The sequence below is a fragment of the Melanerpes formicivorus genome, unplaced genomic scaffold, assembly GCF_026170545.1.
Source record: "Melanerpes formicivorus ecotype bairdi unplaced genomic scaffold, bMelFor1.0.p_v2 SCAF_4, whole genome shotgun sequence".
In the NCBI taxonomy this organism is placed as follows: Eukaryota; Metazoa; Chordata; class Aves; order Piciformes; family Picidae; genus Melanerpes; species Melanerpes formicivorus.
In genome coordinates, this window is record NW_027142356.1 from 15,255,138 (window position 1) to 15,275,682 (window position 20,545).

At 34.3% G+C, this 20,545-nt stretch overlaps 1 protein-coding gene across 7 annotated transcripts in view; it reads right to left on the reverse strand.

Annotated features, from left to right (window-relative positions):
- Positions 1-20,545, reverse strand: part of WDR17 (WD repeat domain 17) — a 45,892-nt gene that overhangs the window by 8,213 nt on the left and 17,134 nt on the right. For 6 of the 7 annotated variants that reach the window (XM_068137046.1, XM_068137047.1, XM_068137049.1 and 3 more), the window contains exons 5-26: positions 19,670-19,921; positions 18,836-18,958; positions 18,305-18,492; positions 16,889-17,057; positions 15,593-15,684; positions 14,391-14,473; positions 13,436-13,522; positions 12,581-12,745; positions 10,886-11,088; positions 10,600-10,749; positions 10,378-10,508; positions 9,211-9,336; positions 7,787-7,942; positions 7,452-7,516; positions 6,935-7,067; positions 5,998-6,089; positions 5,062-5,161; positions 3,774-3,913; positions 2,553-2,573; positions 1,488-1,599; positions 391-532; positions 200-302 (exon numbers count right to left, since the gene is read on the reverse strand). In XM_068137046.1, coding sequence (XP_067993147.1) covers positions 200-302; positions 391-532; positions 1,488-1,599; positions 2,553-2,573; positions 3,774-3,913; positions 5,062-5,161; positions 5,998-6,089; positions 6,935-7,067; positions 7,452-7,516; positions 7,787-7,942; positions 9,211-9,336; positions 10,378-10,508; positions 10,600-10,749; positions 10,886-11,088; positions 12,581-12,745; positions 13,436-13,522; positions 14,391-14,473; positions 15,593-15,684; positions 16,889-17,057; positions 18,305-18,492; positions 18,836-18,958; positions 19,670-19,921 — 2,833 coding nt within the window. The remainder of the gene's footprint in view (positions 1-199; positions 303-390; positions 533-1,487; positions 1,600-2,552; positions 2,574-3,773; positions 3,914-5,061; positions 5,162-5,997; positions 6,090-6,934; positions 7,068-7,451; positions 7,517-7,786; positions 7,943-9,210; positions 9,337-10,377; positions 10,509-10,599; positions 10,750-10,885; positions 11,089-12,580; positions 12,746-13,435; positions 13,523-14,390; positions 14,474-15,592; positions 15,685-16,888; positions 17,058-18,304; positions 18,493-18,835; positions 18,959-19,669; positions 19,922-20,545) is intronic. The other variant, XM_068137045.1, reaches the window with a different exon arrangement.

The following is a 20,545-nucleotide window of genomic DNA, read 5'->3' on the forward strand; positions in this document are numbered from 1 at the left end:
CCACTGCTCTTTTCCTTCAGGAAACTGAAACCAGAGCTGATCAAAGTGAGATTCTTCAAATGGGCTCAACATTGATTGTTCCATTGTAAATGTCCCATAAAGAAAGAAGCAGTAAAATACCTGGATTATTAATTTATTTATTTAAAATTCCAAAAGTTTCCTTTCATTAAAATTCCATTTTAATGGAAAATATACTCACTCACTACATTTATGCAACACTAGTCGTTCGGTGCGTATGTAACTTAGAAGATCAAGGTATGGACACACTGAATCTAAAGTCCAATCTGAGCCACAAAGTTGTTCTGTTGAAAATCAGAAACAAAGTTATCTCAAGAGGCAAGCTTCAGAAATCATTTAGGCTTTAAAATGTTTTTTCATTCAAGTGTTTACCTTTCACATACTGAATGCCAATCGGGAGAGCCTTTTCAGGTTCTGTGCTTAAAAGGTAGTACTTTATAGTTTCGAATATATCCCCACCTGCCTGAATTGTTTCTGCCAACCGCATGCACTCTTCTACATCAGGAAGATTACACTGGAAAACAAAGATTATGCCAAAGGATGACTGTAAAGTTCAGTTCCATATGATGCAGAGAAATTCTGAAGTTTGCACAGAGTCGTACAATTGGAATCATTTTAGGTTGGAAAAGACCTAAAAGATCACAGACTCCAACTATTAACCTTACTCTGCCAAGTCCACCACTAAGCCCTATTTCCAGGCACTGCATCTACACAGGTTTTAAACACATCCAGGGATGGTGACTCAACCACCTGCCTGGGCAGCCTGTTCCCTAATGTCTGGTCTAAACCTCCCGGCTGCCGCTTGAGGCCATTGCGTCTTGTTCTATCACTAGTTACATAAAAATCTCAAACTCTCTCAGAAAGATGAGTCATCATTTGAAAGGACATATGTGCATGTAATGCACATTAAGAAAGCTATCTAGACCAGAGAACAACACAGCAGAAAAAAAAATCCCTAACTTTTGATTTAAGCAGTATCAGTTTCCATTATCAATGTTGTTGTGAACTTTTACTACTGTTTAATAGATGTGCAGTCTGAGTTGAATGTTAAGGAATTTATTGGAGGAGACCCTTCTGCTACTGAAGGGTAAATGGGGGGATTTAAGGAGATTACACACATAAAATGTGAAACAAAATTCAGGGTACTACAGGAGGCTGATATGTGAAGACATGATTAGGCTGCACTTCCATTATGAGGAGGTTATAAATCATACAGACAGGTAATTCTGTAGATAATAAGCTACTTCAGGAAGTAACCCATGCCAAGGAAATACAGAGAGTTATTTTTGCGCAGTACTGAAAATAAAGTCAAGGAAGACTAAAAGTGCAAAAAAGGATATGTAACATATAAGACTGTTAGTGACAAATTCATCCTACAGATTTATGTGGCCTGAAGTGTTTTTGAAATTAGTAAACAAATCAATACATAACCTCTTGTAATCATTTGGGTAAATTCTTTTTCACTGTACCTTTTCATGCAGGTCATTTATTTCTGCTACACATCCAGGATAAAATGCACATAGTTTTACTAAATGCAGTTTATTATCAGGAATCATCATAAGAAGATCAGCTGCTAAATCCCTGCACAAACAAAAGATGACACATAGTTACTCTTGATGGTTTGTGATAGGAGAAAACTGTTATCCCTTTTACATTACTTTTATAAAGAAGCATTTACTGAAAAAAATACTATATCCACAGAAGAACAAGCAGCTTCAGTCTCTAAGAGTATCTTGGTACAATAAATGAGGCTTAAGCTATTAATTAATCTTTTGGGGGAATTTTGTGTTAATTTTCTGTTGCTTTAGTTTGTTGAGTTAAACAGCTGTGCAATCCTAGAGCATCAGAATGACCTCAAAGTGAGATGGAAGATAAGTGAGCAGGTATGAGAAGGAAGAGTAGGATCTATCCAATTTGAAACACGTTAATGTGTCCCTGTGTCACTAAATCATCCTCAAACTTCCAGTCTTCTGGAGCTCCATGACATCAGCGTAAAGCATTTCTCAGTGATTCAGAATGGCTAGTGTTTCTGTGACATTACAAAGGAGAAACCATGGAAGAAAAGAATGTAATACCTATTTTCATCCTTCTGAAAGGAAAACGGTGTTTTAGCAAACTGACGTGTTGGAAATATTCCTAACTTTTTACCATTTGCTACCCCCTCCTTAACAAGCAGCAAACACATATTAAGAAATTATTTTGAAATGATTATTCAATTAAGCTTTTAATAACTTATTATTCTGTTTTGTTTGGTGACTCTTGATTAATGCAGAAACCATTTCTCCTGTGACCCACAGACTGACTTGCCCCTGTGTATGGCAAAAAGTCCTACTGAGTTCCCCTGCATTTTCAGAATGCAGTCCTGGGCTTTCAAACATTTGGAGTAAGCTGCTGTCCAAAATTTGCAACCGCTTTCTATCCTGCTTTAAGATGTTGATGACAATTTTAAAAGTAGAGTGCTCAGTTTAAGCTTATTTTTAGCATTAGTAAAGTCACATGCTTTTCAAATCTCTTTCTATAAACAAACAAAATACCTGTATCCAAGTGATGGAAGGCTATAAAGAAGACATTGAAACAGTAATGAACAAAACTTTTGTTTGTGTTCTTACTTTACAGAGGAAAAATCTAATAGAAAGTTATTAAACTACAACAGCAAATCTAAGGGTCAAGGTAACCAATTTCAACAACAAAATAATAGCCTTTAACAACCTAAAGAAGGTCCTTGGAAAATCTGTTGTATTATTACCATGCAATATCCACTTTTCCAAGTTACAGAAAGGCTTTTTCAGGATGTAGGACATTTCACAAGTTCTTCAACTATTTTCAAGATCAGTTACTCACACATACTCATCTTCAAAAGCAATTTAACCATTTTTTTCAAAGTGAATAGAAATGGCTCAAAAAAGTGAAATCAAATGCTTATTTTAAAAAATCCAAAGAAGCCCTCATAAAATGGCCTACAAATCATGCTACCTGGAACAGTTTTTAAAGCATCAAACTGAAAACACTGTCAGTATATACAACAAAATCTGGTGGCTGAGTCTGCATATGTGGAATTGAGTATCTCAAGTAAAATACCACCAGCCTTTCCAATAGCACAAGTTTGCTTTTAACACTATTTGGGTGCTAAACACAAATAAAATGGAAATTTCCCCAAAGCTGTAGATTTGAGAAGATGAGGAAGAGCATGAATATTTAGTTTTGACTTTTTATATTTTAGCACACTTTATAAAAACACAAACAACAGAAAGCAAACAACCAACCCCCAAAAAACATTGCACCAATAAATAATGTCATTTTTAACCCATCAAGGTCCTTTCTGTATTCCTTGAGGTGTCTACAATTGAGTGTGTCTCCACAATGAAATGTTTCCAATTGATGGACATCCTGAAGCATCACACCCAGTAAAAACAAAAAGGGAAGCCTTGAAATATCAGAGCCCCTTGACTATCAGATTCTCCCTACTTGATCTTATACATTCTTCAACCCACCACAACATGCAGTGGGCCAAGGGGTGTTATGCTGTGCCAGTAATTCTTTACAACAAAATATGAGGAGATCCAGGAATCTCTGATCATTTCCTACAGAATAAACAAAATACATTGTAATGGCTGCAAATCAGAATCTGCGATTACAGTGTGCAACTGTAATCAGGGCTCGGTATAGCACAGGAAACCCACTGACAAATCCAGATGTTTACTTGGGCAATATGCAGTACACCGATTTAAATTTAATTCTTTTCATTAAATTCTTACCATGTTGTTACTGTCATACATTTTCTTGCTAGCAATTCTAGGGCATAATGTGTTGCTTGTGCTGCACTTTCTCCTAAGACAGTACCCACACTGATTGCCAACTCCAGTTCATTTCCACGAATCAGGTTTGCCATCGCAAGCTTGCTCAATGAAAAAATTATATCATTAAGGGACACAAGCATTTTTGGGGATTCACCATGTTGAGTATATGACATTCATTTATGAGACTGCTTTTCACAGGACAAAATATCTATTAATTAAAGTAGCTGTATATATAATTTGGGTCTCTTGAATAACTATATTTGTACACCACATGTTAATCAGTTTTTAAATAACCTAATAGATATCCTTTAGCAGAATCTTCCTTTGTTCAACCAAAGAGATTATATAAAAATCATGGCTAAAAAGTATAATGGTTCCTTCCCCTCTTAAGTAAGGACACTAGCTTTCAGAGTATGCATTTCCCCTCTCTCAATAAAAGGAGACTTAATTCCAAACCAATAATGATCTTACTCCAAACCAATCATGTTCTTACTGTCTATGGGCATCTGGAGTTGCTGACAGGTGCAGCAGAAGATAAGAGACTGCAGTAAGAGACTACACAACAGCTTGAAATATGTCTGTTTGGAAATACAGACATTAACTGATTATTGCTTCCTCTCTAGTAGAATTTTACTCATTTTGGGGGGGATAGAGGAGGAAGAACATGTTCATCAGCAAGAACAAAATGCAGAGAGAATGAGAAAAAGACAAAATGTGTTAAACTACAAATGATAAAAAAGTAGTAAAATGTTTCCTAAATGTCAGCCTTATTTTTGTACTGAGGGTGATTTTTTTCTTATTTACTTCATCACTTAGACTGCAAATTCCTCAAGGGAGAGATCTGGTCTTTTGTAGCACAATAAAATTCCAGTTCTGAATGGGTCTCTTGAGTCACAAAGAACAGTAAAATGTAGTATTTATATGAATATGTATATACAAGATACTTAGCTACTTTGTATTTTTTAATATAACAAGATATATTAAAATATTAATAAATAATAACAACATAATAGCTTCTGTGTGTGAAAGAAATCTTAAACTTAATAGAATCAGGAGTTTTGCTACTAAATTTAATACTATTGTAAGGATCAAACTACATTGTTATATACAGGCAAATGTTAAAATATAGTAACACATTTTGGCATGTGATACATAGATTTTAAAAACCAATTAACATGTGGAGATGTAAAAAGGAAGTAAATGTTGGACTTTGCATAGTTAAAGAGGAAAACAATTTAAAAATTACCTCTATGTTTTCAACAGCCAGATGGCAACATGCTGCAAGCACTGCATGGCCATTCTGGAAATACCATTCTGCTAGTTCTTTACTGACCTCGTGCAGGAGCCTGCAGGAACAAAAAATGAATTCTGCAAGGTCATTCTGAGTTCTTTGACTCTTGTGTACAACTCACCACATTTGCTTCTGTACCCTAAAATTTGTGTATGTGACTTAATAACACCACCAGGTTTCAAAATGCAATCCACTGCTTAGGTTGATGCATATTCAGGTGAGTCAGTCTGGGAATGTCTCTCCAGACTGACAGAAAAAAATTCAAGTATTTGGGTATTCACTCTGTACCTGTGAACTCTGCATAAATATCTTTAATTGCTCAAAAATTGCACATGTAAATGAAGTAACTACACAGCCTCCAAGCTTCTTTTGTTATGACACATATAACTTAATAATGTAATTTATGTTTTTAAGCACTGTTCTCAACAAGAAGACTTTTTTATGGACACACAATGGAAATATGGCTATTAGTGTACATTGTCAGAAACTTCACTAATAAAGTGAGGCTTCAGGAAGAAAACATGCATAAAAGAGAGTCTCACAGATACTTGTTAATGCTAAATATTACTATGCTCACCAAAATTTCTAAGTTAGCATTCCAGATATTTAAATACATTTACATACATATGAATGTACCTTAAACAGCAAGTAAATTAAAAGAACATTTATAATATATACATATGAAAAATTCTTTTGGTACCAGAAGGTGCCACAATGGCAGAACTATTCAGTGGAGCATTAGTTAGTAAGTCTGTCAACTAAGTAACAGGAGAGTAATGTTTTGTTGTCAAATTCTACATTGCTGATTGTCAAATTAAGTCACTAAGGTTTATTTAAGACTTTACATTGTCCACTGAAGTGAGGCTTTAGATATAAACTAGAATAACATACTCGTTGTAACAATCTGTATTGTTTCCACCAGAATTTGAAGATACACTCGTTGTGGAGAGTGGTGACGTCTGTATATTTCCCTCACAAGCTGCCTAGAAGTGAATAAAAAAATGATGAATGAATGATACTGGATATGGCATATGAATTTTCAACAACAAAAAAAGTAAGATCTACATATTTTCTTCTAAAGCTCACTTATAAGAAAGGAAATGTTTAAAACCAATGAAGTTATTCATACCTGAATCTTAGCCTAGTTTCATCCAAGCATACAAGAAATTCTACAGAAGCCAGAGATCTCTTCCTTCCTATGCATTTGTACAGGATTTTTCTGGCATCTGAACATGCTTAAAATGGACAGTGACGGCCACAACCTTCTTTTTTACACACCAAGGAGCAAGTGGTTGTGAATGAAAGATAAACTCAATAGATACTTCTCAGTAGGTATAGCAGCGAATCTGGAAAGGTGGCATAAGCTGAACCTTTTTTATGTCTGGCAATAAATTATTTCTAACATTAAATGAGATCAGTGTGGGTTGAAAGGAAATTCTCTCATGTGCTTTAAGGTGTATCTAGAGAAACAACATTAAAACTCTGGGCTCAGTTAAAAGGGAAAGAAAGTCCTGCTATTTTGTTGTTTAATATTATCTGAGTAAAACTTTGAGACAAAGGCTAGTCTATGAATTGCAGTAAGAATAACCCTTACATCGTGTCTCCTACAAGAAAAATGAAGATCTTTCTGAAGCTTTAAGGTGCTTTAGGGTTCAAACATTAGAGCTTGTGAAATTTAAACATATCTCAAAGTTCCACTCTGTGCTCTATCCAGCTGCTATTAGAAAATGACATACAGATAGACATTTCTAAAGGACAAGTATGTTTGTCATCTTCAGAGGTGAAAACAAATAGCTAAATACATTCCCCACACTGTTATATATAATACCTGTGCAATAAGAAGAGCATCTTTAAGCTGGCCTCTTGAAGTAAAGAAAGAAACTATTTTTTTAACATCTCCAACAGCTATACAGTATGGGATGACATCATCATTTTCTTCCTGAATTAACTGATCAGCTCTCCTAATTAAACAAATTGATAAATAAACAAGAGAACTTACATATTTAATTGATCAACAAACTCATCCCTATAGCATAGGTTCTAAATGAAACCAGATAAATTTCAATGAAACCCGTCTGCCTTTCCAGGTGTCAGAATAATCTGGATACTGCACTAATGAGTTTGCAGTAAAAGTTGTAATTTATGATTAACCCTTCGATTCCTGTACATAAAATACTTATTGAAATCCTCCACAGTTCCATTCCAAAGCTTAGTGAACAAAAAGTAACATCTCTAGACTGCTGTAACAAAAGCCAAGTACAAGTGATACTAACGTTCATCCTTCCTACTTGTCTGTGTCTTTTTAAGGACAGAAGCTACAATTCAGCACATTTTTATTATTTTACCTTTGCATTAACTTCCTCCAGTATTTCATTGATACACCAGGTGCTACTGAGAGAGCTTTGTCCCACTAGAAGAAAGCAGCAATACATTTAACCTGATTATTTTGCGAAGCAGCTCTATTTTCTAACTAGCTTCATGTGTCTTCCATTAAAAATAAATTTGTTAAGAGGTAAAATAAGGAATTATCTATGCACTAGACTACATATGTTAAAAATGTAACAAAATTATTCTTTTCTGGATTTGGGACCCATTTGATTGCTACCCCATCTTTGCTAGGGTATCTGGTTTTCAAACATCTTCCTATTTCATTATTCTTTAACAACATCTGGTATTATACCTCTCCAAGTTCTACCATTAGTTCACAATATCGCTGAATTTGTCCTAATCTTAGATGTATGTCTGCAGCTTCTTTGAGTCTCTCTTCTTTGCTTGGTGCACCAATACCACCTCCAAACTTGGACATTTTTACTGTTGTCAGTTCTTGTGCCTTGGACTGAGAAAGAAAGAAAAAAAAGATAAATGTAATATTTTTTTTTACCAATTACAATCTTCTCTGATGAAAACAAGTTTTCTTAAGAATTATCTAGTGCCAAACATTACAATGGCATACAAAGGATGTAATTTAAGAAAAAAAAATCCTTTTGAGGCTAATCAAAAGATGTTACTATGAGAGTATAGTGAAGTAATTAGAAGACTTTACAATGATATTAAAGTGAACTTGTTAAAGTAACTGTGTGTTTTATTGCACACATACATTTTTCTTGACTATCTTCCTTTAATCTTTTATGTATATTTTTTTTTAGCCCATTTTCTCATATGTAGTAGTAATTCATCCAGATGTTCACTGTCAAAATCGTGATTCTTTTGAAATTAAAGAGTATGTGAATATAAACCACAGAGCTGGAAATTGTACTTATTACCATTATAATGATGCCCACATAAAGAAAGAATAAAGACAAGAGGTTCAACCTGTGTCCTGATCTGTCATACTCCATTACCTTTATGACCAATAGATGCATTTCCAGATCTATACAATAGATATGGATATTCCATATCTACAAATATTACTGCATACAAATATTACTGTATTTCCAACCCAGCCATTAGAGTATGGGAGTTTTTAGTATCCCTAATTCCCCAACAGAACCACAGTTCCCCATATTCTGCACAAATTTTATGTCTGGTTGCATATTTATTTATGTAGCTACTAATAAATTTATGGCCTAGTACTTGAATTTCATATTTACATCTGACTCACTCTTCAGCTGCATTATCTGTATTAATGGTGGTTTCTCATTTTTTCATTCCTTCTTCCAGACAGCCAGATAACATATTTCTGCTGACTCTCCTCCATTTTCAGACCTGAGTTCCCCTGTACCTGCATCTGAACATAACTACAAACTTCTTGTTTATACAACCAAATATGACTGACTTCATTGAATATAAAAGTACAGAATATATAATGGGCCAGATAAAATCACTTCATCAGTCAAGCTGCAGTGATGCTTGCTTTGCAATTTCTTTTCTCTATTTTGAAAACTGCTTTCCTCATTAATAATTATAACCTAGCGTTTTAAGAGAGTATGTGTGCACTTAACTAGATGCCATTGTTCTGGCATACTAATCATGTAAAGACAACTGATAATGCACAATTGCAATTGAATTAGTAACCCTTTTGTATAGCACTGAATGTTATTTTTAAAGAATGAATTACTATATGGATTAACAACCATTTTCACATACTGTTCATGCTTCACTTACCGTTCTAAATCTAACAAGATGTTTCATATGCATAATTCCTTTGGAATAGTTTTGTGGAAGCAAACTGTCATCCTGTCCATTTATTACATCAACCAAGTCCCATAAATTTTGGCTGCCTCCTGGAGGCTAAATTTATTACAGAAGAAAAGAGCTATATTACAGCAATGTCCAAAAGAGAAACTTGAAATTATACACCATTGGAAAACATTTGTCAGTCAATTATAAGAAATAAAATTTCAGTCCATTTCAATATTACAGGCTATACTAAGAAGACATAAACTAGTTCAAAACAGTGTAACTCCTTCAGTATTGAAGGCTGTGAAGATACAGCAAGATCCATGCAAGTATTTGGTTACATGTGCACATAGTTGAGAGCTTGCCTTTTGCTCCAAAGGTATACAAGCTATCTGGTGGTTACTGCTGGCATAAAAAAGCTGGGATGCAGGAGCATGTAATAAAAAGCATTAAAAAAGAAAAAAAATCATTAAACCTTTGACCCAGAGAAACTTCTCTAAGAATTACAATCCTTGTCTAAGGATTACAAATTAGTTCTGAGCAGACAAAAACCAGGAGATCCTACAAGCAGTTAAAAAATAAAAAGACAGACCATTCTCTGTATTTTCAGTCCCTTAGAGCTCATACTTGACTCCCCATACTTTAAGCACAATACATTTAATTTTCTGGACTCAAAACAGCACTGAACACAGATGATCAAAATAAGCTTTTGTTTCTAGAAAATGTTAAAATTCTTATAATAGTTTTACTTTTGAATTAACACAGGATGTCAACATATATAACTTCTGTAAATCAAGGAATTATATTTAAAAAGATTAAGAATAAACCAGGAAATGTCAGTATTTGTAATTCACAGAACTGAGGAAGATTTTTTTTAGTATTTTACAAATCACACATTTCAATTTAGTTAGAAATCAAACCCAATGCTTCGGGTGAACCAACTCTTTGTAGACTGCTGTACTGACATATTAGTCATGAAATTTTTACATGCAGAACTGCTAAGGGACAGAATTGATTTGTGCCTATTTTCTGAGCTCCCTTTAGAAAGAGAGACAAAGATTATTGTAGAGAAGAAATTTAATTTTTGAAGATTAACTTCAGAAAAGAAAGTCATGCTCAGTGACAACATCCTTAAGTTTGCAGAATACTTACTGAAAAACATTCTGAAAACCACCTTAGTTTTTTTCCTTGAGGATTTCCTGTCAATTTTTCCACTTCTTGTTTAATGTCCTTGGAAACTTTACCGCACAGCAAAGGAGGAGCACCAGATTCTACAGCCCGATCTAACATACACAAAGATTTATACATCAGAACGAAAAAAGAAATAAAGTAACATGCAGAAAATTAAAATGAGAGTATATACAACTTACTTACCTGTATTACCTATTATCTCATCCCAACATCTATCCACTAAGACATTTATTTGTAGAGGGTTTATAAGAGGTGCCAATGACCAGAGTCTCACAGTGGAGTCACGAGAACAAGATGCCATAGTAAACGGACGACTAGGATGACATGTTAATCCTAGTAGAGAAAGGCATTTTAAAATGTAGTCAAACAACTAAGTTTATCTAATAACTAGTTCAAGCTATTTTATGCATTTTAAAATGTTTTAAAATACATTTCAATACCAAAATAAAACAAAATTTTAAAGTATTACCATATACATCTGCACCATGATCATAAACTGTGTCCAAACATGTTCCATCTCTTGTGTCCCAGGCTCGAATTGTATAGTCCCAACTGCCAGATATTAGAAGGTAAGGAATTTCTGGGTTCCACATCAGTCCCCGTACTGGAGCTGTATGTCCACTAAGAATATTTATGCAAGCATCCTGTGTATAATCCCATATCCGAACAGTACTGAAACAGGATTAAAAAGACCTATGTCCATCAAGTCACCTACTGAAATATCATCTTCTCTCTACTTCACCAATATTGTAAGCAAATTCATCAGAATAATTATTTGCAGTATGTTTACAGAAGTTTTAATTGGAGAGCTTGAAGCCAATGACTTTCATGTTTTGGACAGGGTACAAAACATACCAAAGACATTTCACCAGGGTAAGAAACTATTCCATCTACCATAGTCTTTGAAAAATCTCACATGCTCCTTATCTTACATGTCAGTGAGAGACAGGTTGCCTGTATGCCTGCATACATAATAAAATTACGTTAGAACAGTCAATAGGAAAAAAAATGAAAGAAAGCAAAGCAAAACTGTAAGTTCTATCTCTCCTAAGAGCTTTCTGACAGACACTGGGAACTACAGATCTGCTAGTCCAACCTGCAGTTCCTGGGGAAATTATGATGATCATGCAGGGTACTACTGAAAGACATTTAAAGAATAATGAAACCATCAGGCACAGGCAGTCAATGTGAGTTCACAAAAGGAATGTTAACTAATTTGATATTCTTCCATGGTAAGGTTGCATGCCTAGTCAGTGTATTTTAATAAGGCTTTGATACTGTCCTTCACAGCATCCTTTTAGAGCAGTTCTCCAATGGTGGGATAAGCAGGTTCATGGTGCACTGGGTCAAGAACTAGCCCTGAAAATGAAAGTGTGACTACATTCTGGCAATCCCTCTGTAATCAAGTCTTAATACATAGCCATGGTAAGTAATAAAATCAGAGTATCTCATAATGACACTATGACAACATTTTGTATTCACTACATACACATGTGAAATAGGATTTACATGTAAAAGAATTCTTTAGTCAGGTTTGGTTTTTTCAGGAGTCATTCCAGTACAGATTTTGCTCCAAGCATAGACATCTAATGAATGATACTGGGGAAAGCAAGAGAAGACAATACTCCAAACCTGTGATCCTTTACAATGAAGTTTGCATGTTCTGCAGAAAGTCGTAAGAAAATCCTTCTGCTTATACCATAGATTAATGTGCTCTCCCTCAGGAAATGTCATCAAAACCAAAGTGAAGTACTTAGCACTTATTAAAAATCTCCACAGATTATACTTAATTATATATTTGAAAGACATCAAATAAAGCAGGTGTTGCACTCACATCTTAAATACATAATGTATGCATGTAGTATCCCCCTTGTATCATTAATAGGAGTAACAAGTATGAGTCACTAACTCTACTCTTGGTAAAGTATCTCTGAAGTTGCACTGCTCCAGCAGTTGTGACAATTTAAGATAACGATCCTGCTGCCGAATATTATATTAAGCTAACAATAAATCTACAGCCTGAATCTTAACAAGGCAGAGATTTAGATTATTATATTATTGACAGGCTTTTCAAAGGTGCCAGTACCAGCATAACTAAAATATAAAATTTTTCTCATAGGCTTGCTTGAGGTTTTAAGTTTTCTAACAGATCAGAAATACACACCCATCATCAGAGCCACTGCAGAGGATTCCTTCTCTCAGAGGAGACCATCGTACATGAAACACCTTTGCAGTATGCCCTGAAAAAACTTTCAATGGCTGATCAGAGCTCGTTGCCAAGTAGTAAACACGAACATTTTTATCCTCACAACCAGTAGCAATCATATCTCTACAAAATAAAAATGGTGAAATCTTTGGTCACAGAGATATCAAAAATACTTATGCTTTTTTAGTTTAAAATAAATATGGTATGTATTTCACAATTTACTTTTTAAAAGTGTGTTTTTTAAAGAAGCATTTTTGCTTCTCCTTTGCCTCTTTATAATTATTGATAACCCAATTAAATATACTACATCAGAAAAAAAGTGACAAAGATCTATTAGTTACAAAAGACAATAGTATTTGCACTAGTATGATCAAGCATCAACACAAAACAGACTGAATTACTGTACAATTATTTTTTTTGACAAAAAGTTCTATTAACATACATCAAAGATGTATTTAGTGGCCTGCTACATCTTCAGTTTGGCAGTCATTAGAAGGAAACCAATGTAAATGGTATTGAATGCTTTCCCCATCCCTCCTGTTCCCCATTACATATTTAGCCAGAGAACTTTTCCTTTTTCTCTCATCAACAGGAAAAGATCCTCCTTTGAAAGTTAAGTAAGTTCATTCAGGGCAATAAAGTACACTGTTGGGAATAAAAAGCTGCTACAGACATATCCTACTGTGGAAAAGGAAACATTTCAGAGCTCTAACATCACAGTAAATAGCACACTATGAGTAACTTTGTGTTACTTTATTGTTAAATCAATTTAAACGTAAATAGTATCAATTTGTTGGGTTAATTTTTACTTACTTGTTATTCTGACTCCAGTCACAACCAAACACTGCAGCTGGATGTTTGTACTTGTGAAGGATCTTGCCATCGATGGTTCGAATGATACTGAAAGCAATTACAATGTAATATTGTGAGGAAAAATGCATTCTGAGTAAGCTACCCAAAATCAAGTTTGATTCTGTGCAAATAAGCCAGGTAGCAAAATGTGTAGCAAATAAGAAATTTTTAATCCTACAGCCTCTCAACTACAAGCTTAACTATACATGTCCCAACAAAAGATTTGACTTTAGAGTCACTGTTCTTTCAGAAATGCTGTAAAGACGCCCACCGAAAGGATCTTCCTAGCCCCAAATCCAAGCTGTAGCTATAGCTTTAAGGTACAAGCAGACCTTTAGGGACCTTTTTTTTAATTTTTTTTTTTAAAGCTGTTTGTTTTCTAGAATTCATGCTTATTGTGTTTGAGCTGCAATAACATGGGTAGCAAAAGAAAAGAATGTACATTTAAAAATCTACTGAAACATACTACCTTCAAAGTTGTTCACAATGGGCATTTGCAGTTATTTACAAATAAGCTATTACACTCCTGCAATAGTACCGTTGCAATTACTTTCTTCTAAAATAGTGATTCCTAAGTCATTCAAACAACAGACACAAATTTTTTGTTAAATGAAGACAAGTCAAGTGGGATAGCTTTGGATGTGTCCTTCATATCTACAAGGGAAGAAATCTAGAAAATTCCTGGTTAAATAAAAATCAATATTCAGTTTCACTATCAATGTCTTACATACTCTTCTTTTTGCAACTATTTCTTTTTCTAAATCATGAGAAATATATCCTAACAAATACATGAGAATAATATAATCAATATTTTTCTAATAAGAAAAAAATTACCATTAATCACTGATACAACTGTCAAAGTTTAATGACTTGACAAGTGCACTTAGCAGTTAGGTTTTCTCTTTCAGTAACTTACCAAAATCCATCACTGCTGCAGGTTGCTATTCTTTTGGAATCTTTATGACTCCAGGCAATGCAGAAGATTCCATTCTTTCCATGCTTCAAAAAATGCAAAATACCTATCAATAAGAAATAATTCACCCCTTTTTCTCTCATCTATTGACTCATCTTTTTGTTTTATTCTCCTATGTGTTTCAGCCCTTTTTTCCCAGCAATGCATACTATGCAAAATCACATTGTAATCAGTCCCAAATACAGCTATGACATTTGAGAATCCAAGTCCAAAAATTTGGGCTGAGGACAGACACACAGTAAAAATATCATATTCTTTAGGATCTAACAGACAGAACTGGGTCAAGTTGAAGAATGAGAAGCACATAACTATATAAACCTGAAGACTGAAAAAAAGGGGTTAGCTGCTTGCTGGAATAATGAAGTTACTGGGCATGAATAATTATGGTATGTGAAAACTTTAGTGGGACACATATTAGGATGAGTGTTTGAGAAAGGAAGCTTAGTAGCACAAGTGCTAATCTTGTGGGTGCTAAAACTGAATAACTCCTGAATGTTTTATTCCCACCTCCCCAGCTCTCCATACCCCCTACACCATCCTTGTCTTCTTAAAAAATGTCCTAGCAACAGGTGCTACAGTTAATTATGTTTGCATTATCTGATTATTACAGCTGTATACTAATACACAACATAGTATTAGATAGCTTCTTCTGCTATTAACAATTATGTTACAGTTTCAGGATTTGCACAGATTTCAGGTAACAAAAGACAAGATTCTAAATAAGGCCAGCTGTTCACTGTGCTGCAAAGTACAGCTTTATGGGTCCAGACTTCAGGGACTGAATTTTTTTTCTGGGTCTTATGTATGAAAATACAGAAGATAATTTTACATTTTGATACCAAGTCTATATATCCATGTATATTTACATGTTTAAGACAGAATCCGCTATGCTTTTGCTGTGTATCATTACAGGACCAGTTTTAAGAAAGGAGATAATTTGGTGCTTCATCATCCTCACATCACAAACTCAGTCTGAGGAGGTAAAAATGCTTCTGCTTCAGAGATAAGCTGGCATCCACATAATCTTTATATATTAGCAACCTTTTACAAAAATATGAACTCTGAATCATTTTATTTATAGGCAATAAAGGCAACACCTGAATTACATTCATATAGACATAAAAAAAGAAGTAATCTCAGCTTACCTCACTGAATCTGGTTATCATTTTGCCTTTTCTGACATCCCAGATGAAACCACCATTTCTAGATGTTGCACCTGCTATGCAGTTCAGATCTCCTTTAGAGAAAGACATTTGTAAGATCTCACAATAAATATAAGATCACAGTATCATTTGACTAGTGAGTTTACACTGTAACTTCAAGAAATGTAACATAAACAGAAGTCATGAATGGTACATAAACAAGAGTTTTTCACAGTTTAAGGACAGCATTTGATACTAAATCACAAATATTAATTTCAACAAAAGCCCAAAAACCTGCTTTTCTACATTCTTATTCTGAGGAAAGGGCAAAATAAAAGTATTGTTGTAAAAAGTATTCTTAAGATCTGCTCAAAGTTAAGGTGGCAAGAAAGGGAAAAAAAAGAGATCCCTAGGTGATCATGCTTTGGCAGAGACATTGGATTCAGTGATCTTTGGAGGACTCTTCCAACCCCTACCATTCTATGACTCTATGAAATAATGTCCACAATACATATGTCTCAAACTGAAGAAAGAGGTATAATCTTAATGTTTCAAGCTTAAAGTTCTAGCAGCTAAAGCATATTCTTTTCAAGTTCCCTACATACAAAGACATATCAGGAAGACCATGACAGAACATCTAACAGTATTTTTTTCTTAATCTTGCACCAGTGCAGTACCTAAGCCCATCAACTATGTAGCTGACTCTCTAATCACATGATCCATGGTGGAAAATCTTAATATATGATTCCATAGGGAGACCCTGAAAACTGAATGAAAGGCTAATCCAAAAGCAGCTGAACATTCATTACCATAATAACCCCAATATTGTTACACTTTTCCAAGTATCCATATGGCACAAATATATGAAAGTTGTAACTTATTTTATACCACACTTCAGAGGTGGAAAAGTCAATACATGCAGGAAGAATCTTGAGAGGTACAGATATAAGATGGAAAAATTGAGGCAAGAGAATAATAGGGGGAAAAACATAGAGTAATCACTAAGTTCAAAGATCTTTTGAGACTAAATACAAATGGTGGTATCCATTCAGTTATACATTAGGAATAAAGTACAAGGCAGAGAGGAACTCCTAAGAGTAAGGGATGTGAAAGAAGCAGGAAAAGTATGAGTAGTTGTCAACAAGGTCTGAAGCATTGAATTCCCTAAGTTTCACTGATAACACTTTGGTTATGTTTAAATCTTACAAGACACCCTCCTATCTCACACTTGTATAACACAAATTCTGCTAGTCAATGCTGATTCAAAAAATATTTAGACCTAAAGCAAAATATTCTCACCTGGAGCCCAAGAAATGGAATAAATAACCCCCTCATTACCAGGAGATGTGTAAACCGCTGTTAAAGTATTTATGTCCCAAACTTTTATTGTGCCATCAAATGAAGCTGTAGCAAGAAGATCAGGGTTATCGGGTTTGAATTTGCAATCAAAGATGGTCTCAACATGTCCCTTAAATGAAACAAATATTTAATCCATTTTTATTAAATTTGATTTTTTGTCAAAAGTCCAACTCTAGCATACTCTAAAATACACTGTATTATAATCTGTTAGGTCTGAGTTCAATAAACACCTATATGTTATGGCTCAGTCAGAATTAAAAGGCATAAAATAGCTTGGACTACAACACTCCTCCATTTCATAGATCATTGCTAATGACAACAAAATTCTACCCTGAAACAACAAAGTCATGCAGTGCCAGGGACTTGCTCGTATTTCCTGTTGGAACTGAGTTTATAAAAGGTAGAATGAAGAGTCAACCTAAAAAAAAAAGGGAATAATATTTGCAAAAAACCCCAATACCTATTTAATTGAAGGGCAAAATTATGTGACTGAAAAAAATAAAGCTTAGTATATTGATCATGTTCTACAAGTTTTCTACTATTCCACTGAGTTTTACATGTTTCTACAGTCTATGCGTCTATGCTCTACTGCAGTTTAAACTTCAATCCATTAAAAATTTCACATCAGTTTCTCCTTTGCTAAGACATGCATTTGTAGAATTTAATTTGGTACACACATGAGAAACATAATATGCAAATTTTTTATGCCTCAGATGCTTTGCAGGACCAAAACCATTAAAAATGGGGAAAAAAAACTAACCAGCAGTCTCTATTCAAATGCATATGGGGATAGATTCAAGTTTCTCTCATACAAAGGGAAGAGTGAAAAATGAAAAATCTTCAAGAATAACCAAAAGCGGAATGAAGAAGAGGCTCACCTAATATCTGACAAACCCAGTTTTGAATTTCTGCTTCAAGAAAGATTCACTAATTCAGTATTTGTCATTTTAAACTGAGTGACCTGATCATCTGAGTTGCATATATTTTCCTCTGTGATTTGACTAGAACTTTGATTCTGGTTTAGAGTAAATTATCTTGATACCATTTCTGAGAAGGCCATCAAACTAAAATTTCAGTTCAAACCCTAAAAAAAGCAGCTACCAAACCCAAGGCCTTATATCTTTATTTCTAGATAAAATCAAACTGACAGAACACAACCAACAAGATTTAGTCTTTTGAAATGAAGAGTTAATTTTAACTTCAGAAGTGTCATTTTGTTTCCTAGAAATTTAGACTCCTTTTAATCATAGAAACTGTTTTGCAGTGCTATGAAGACTTCATTCTCAATTTTTTGCTGTTAGAAGAAAGCATGTAAGCCAAATAAACTCTCATTCTAAAGACAGAAATGAAACATACCAAATCTCTAAGGAAATCCCACTTTTTGGCTCCCATGTCATACAGCCCCACTCCACCATCCATGAAGCAACAGACAGCATGACCAGGAGGAAGAGAAAATGCTTGGTTTTGGGTTAAAGTTGGAGGAGGAACAGCCTCACTTGTTGAGGATGTATGGTGATTTTTAGTAGGATACTGTGATGAATATGCTTAACAAAATAAAAGCAAAAGATATAAATAGGTAAGATTATTTTATACTTTTAAAATTTAGTAATAAATAACAAAGAGTAAAATGCTTTGTATTCCAATGAGATTAAAAACAAAAGAAATGGAGAACTACTGTATGAAGCATTGCCTGCTAAAGAAGGACTTTATAAAGTACTTGATCCTTTATGCATTTTCTAGTCCACCGGTACCAGAGGGTATTTTGTTTACTTTAGAACTACAGTCTACACAAACTTACAGAGACCAACTTGAATATAACAAGGTTCACAAACAAGATTTCCTTAGATTGCAGACACTGCAATGAATAACAGTCAAAGTTACACTTACACTTTTTCTTTGGAGGAGAACTTAGCACATGTAAACCATGGAAACCGGTTTTCTTCAATTTAAAATTATCTATAGGTGTTGTACGTGAAACATTCCAAACACGTAACACACCAACCTGAGAATCTGAGGTTCAAGAAAACATAAAAAAAAATAATAAAAATTAATTTATCACTCTCTTTTTGCTATACACAGAGGTGTGCAATTTGTGGACTAATGTAAGCATAAATTTAAAAATTAATGTATTAATTTAGAATTCTAAGAAGAATTTTATAAGCAGGCACTGTCATCTCCATGGTAATACCACTATTAACAACATTAGTTATTTAAACCTTAGTAGATAAACTACGGAACCTCTTTTGTTATGAAATATTCCCACAGTCCCTCTTTCCTTATTCATTAGTTCAACCTCAGCAGTAACATCTATGGTGTAGAAATGAGGCAGAAAATAGGTAATTATTTTTTTTTTAATTATTCTGAAAGCAGAGGGAAAAAAAGCAGGGGCTCAAGAAGTGACATCCACCAGTACAATGCATTTTCCTTCCCATTCCCAAAGTAACTGTCATTTGTTGCTGAAGTGTGCATGAGGAAAATATTCGGTATAAAAAATAGTTCAAAGTAACTTCTTTACGTACACAACAAATACAAAATAAGCAAAAACTCCTCAGTGTAGTTTTCTGTTTCTTTTTCTACAGTTTCATTTTAATTATTTTGTACAATGCAGGTATGCTTTTGTTTATAGAAATTTTATGACACAGATAATATTTGAAGTATCAATTTTGAAGACTCAGTCCTGTATTTATCACCTTTGTATAAATCAGGAAATACAAGGCTTACCTCCAGTTATAAACATTCCAGGTGCACTGGAAACCCAGGCTAAACACTGAACAGATGCTGCCGCACTGGGAAAATTAAAAGTTGTGATACAGGACAGAGACTCAGAATCAACTAATCGAATACCATTATGTAAATTAGCAACAAGAAGGTAGTCGGTTGACAAAGGGTCCCACTCCAGTGCTGTAACTGGATCCTCTTCATCTGTTCCTTCAAGAGACTCGGGTCTTAAGACATGTTTCTGATTTTTAGAGCCTTTAGGGGCACAAGAAAACAGATAATTTCAATATAAAAATAAGTATATCCTTTCAATAGTTACAAGATTTGCAAATATCAATTTTGTCTCTCCCTGGATTTTTTAGTAGCCTGCTCTACTGTATGCACCAGTGAAATTAATGAAGCTGGTTTAGTAATATTTGACTTAAAGTATTTCCGGCTCTATCAGATACAACTTTCTTTTTAACTCATCAAAAAACAAAAACAGCTGTCAGGTTTATTAACATAAGTTCATACTAATGAAAAGTACATTAAATCATATACATTGTTATAACATTTTCCACGAGTAAAGGTTTGCAGCGCAGCCTAAAATATCCAGTCATTTAAGAATGTCTGCATACCACAGCAAATACAGGCAAAAATAAAGGCAGCATAACCTAGGAAAAATAATTGTGGCAGTCAAAAAACTCTTTATGAACAATTGCCTTTAGACTTGTGCTCCCCCAAACTCAGGTGTGCACTTATGAAATGGTGACAGATTTTGAAGCCAGAACAAGCCATTAAATATCTAATTTGACACCTGCAAAACAGAAGACTTATTTCACTTTATGATCTGTATTATTGAGAGTCAAAGTTTCTAAGAAGATGTTTTTTTCCTCACTT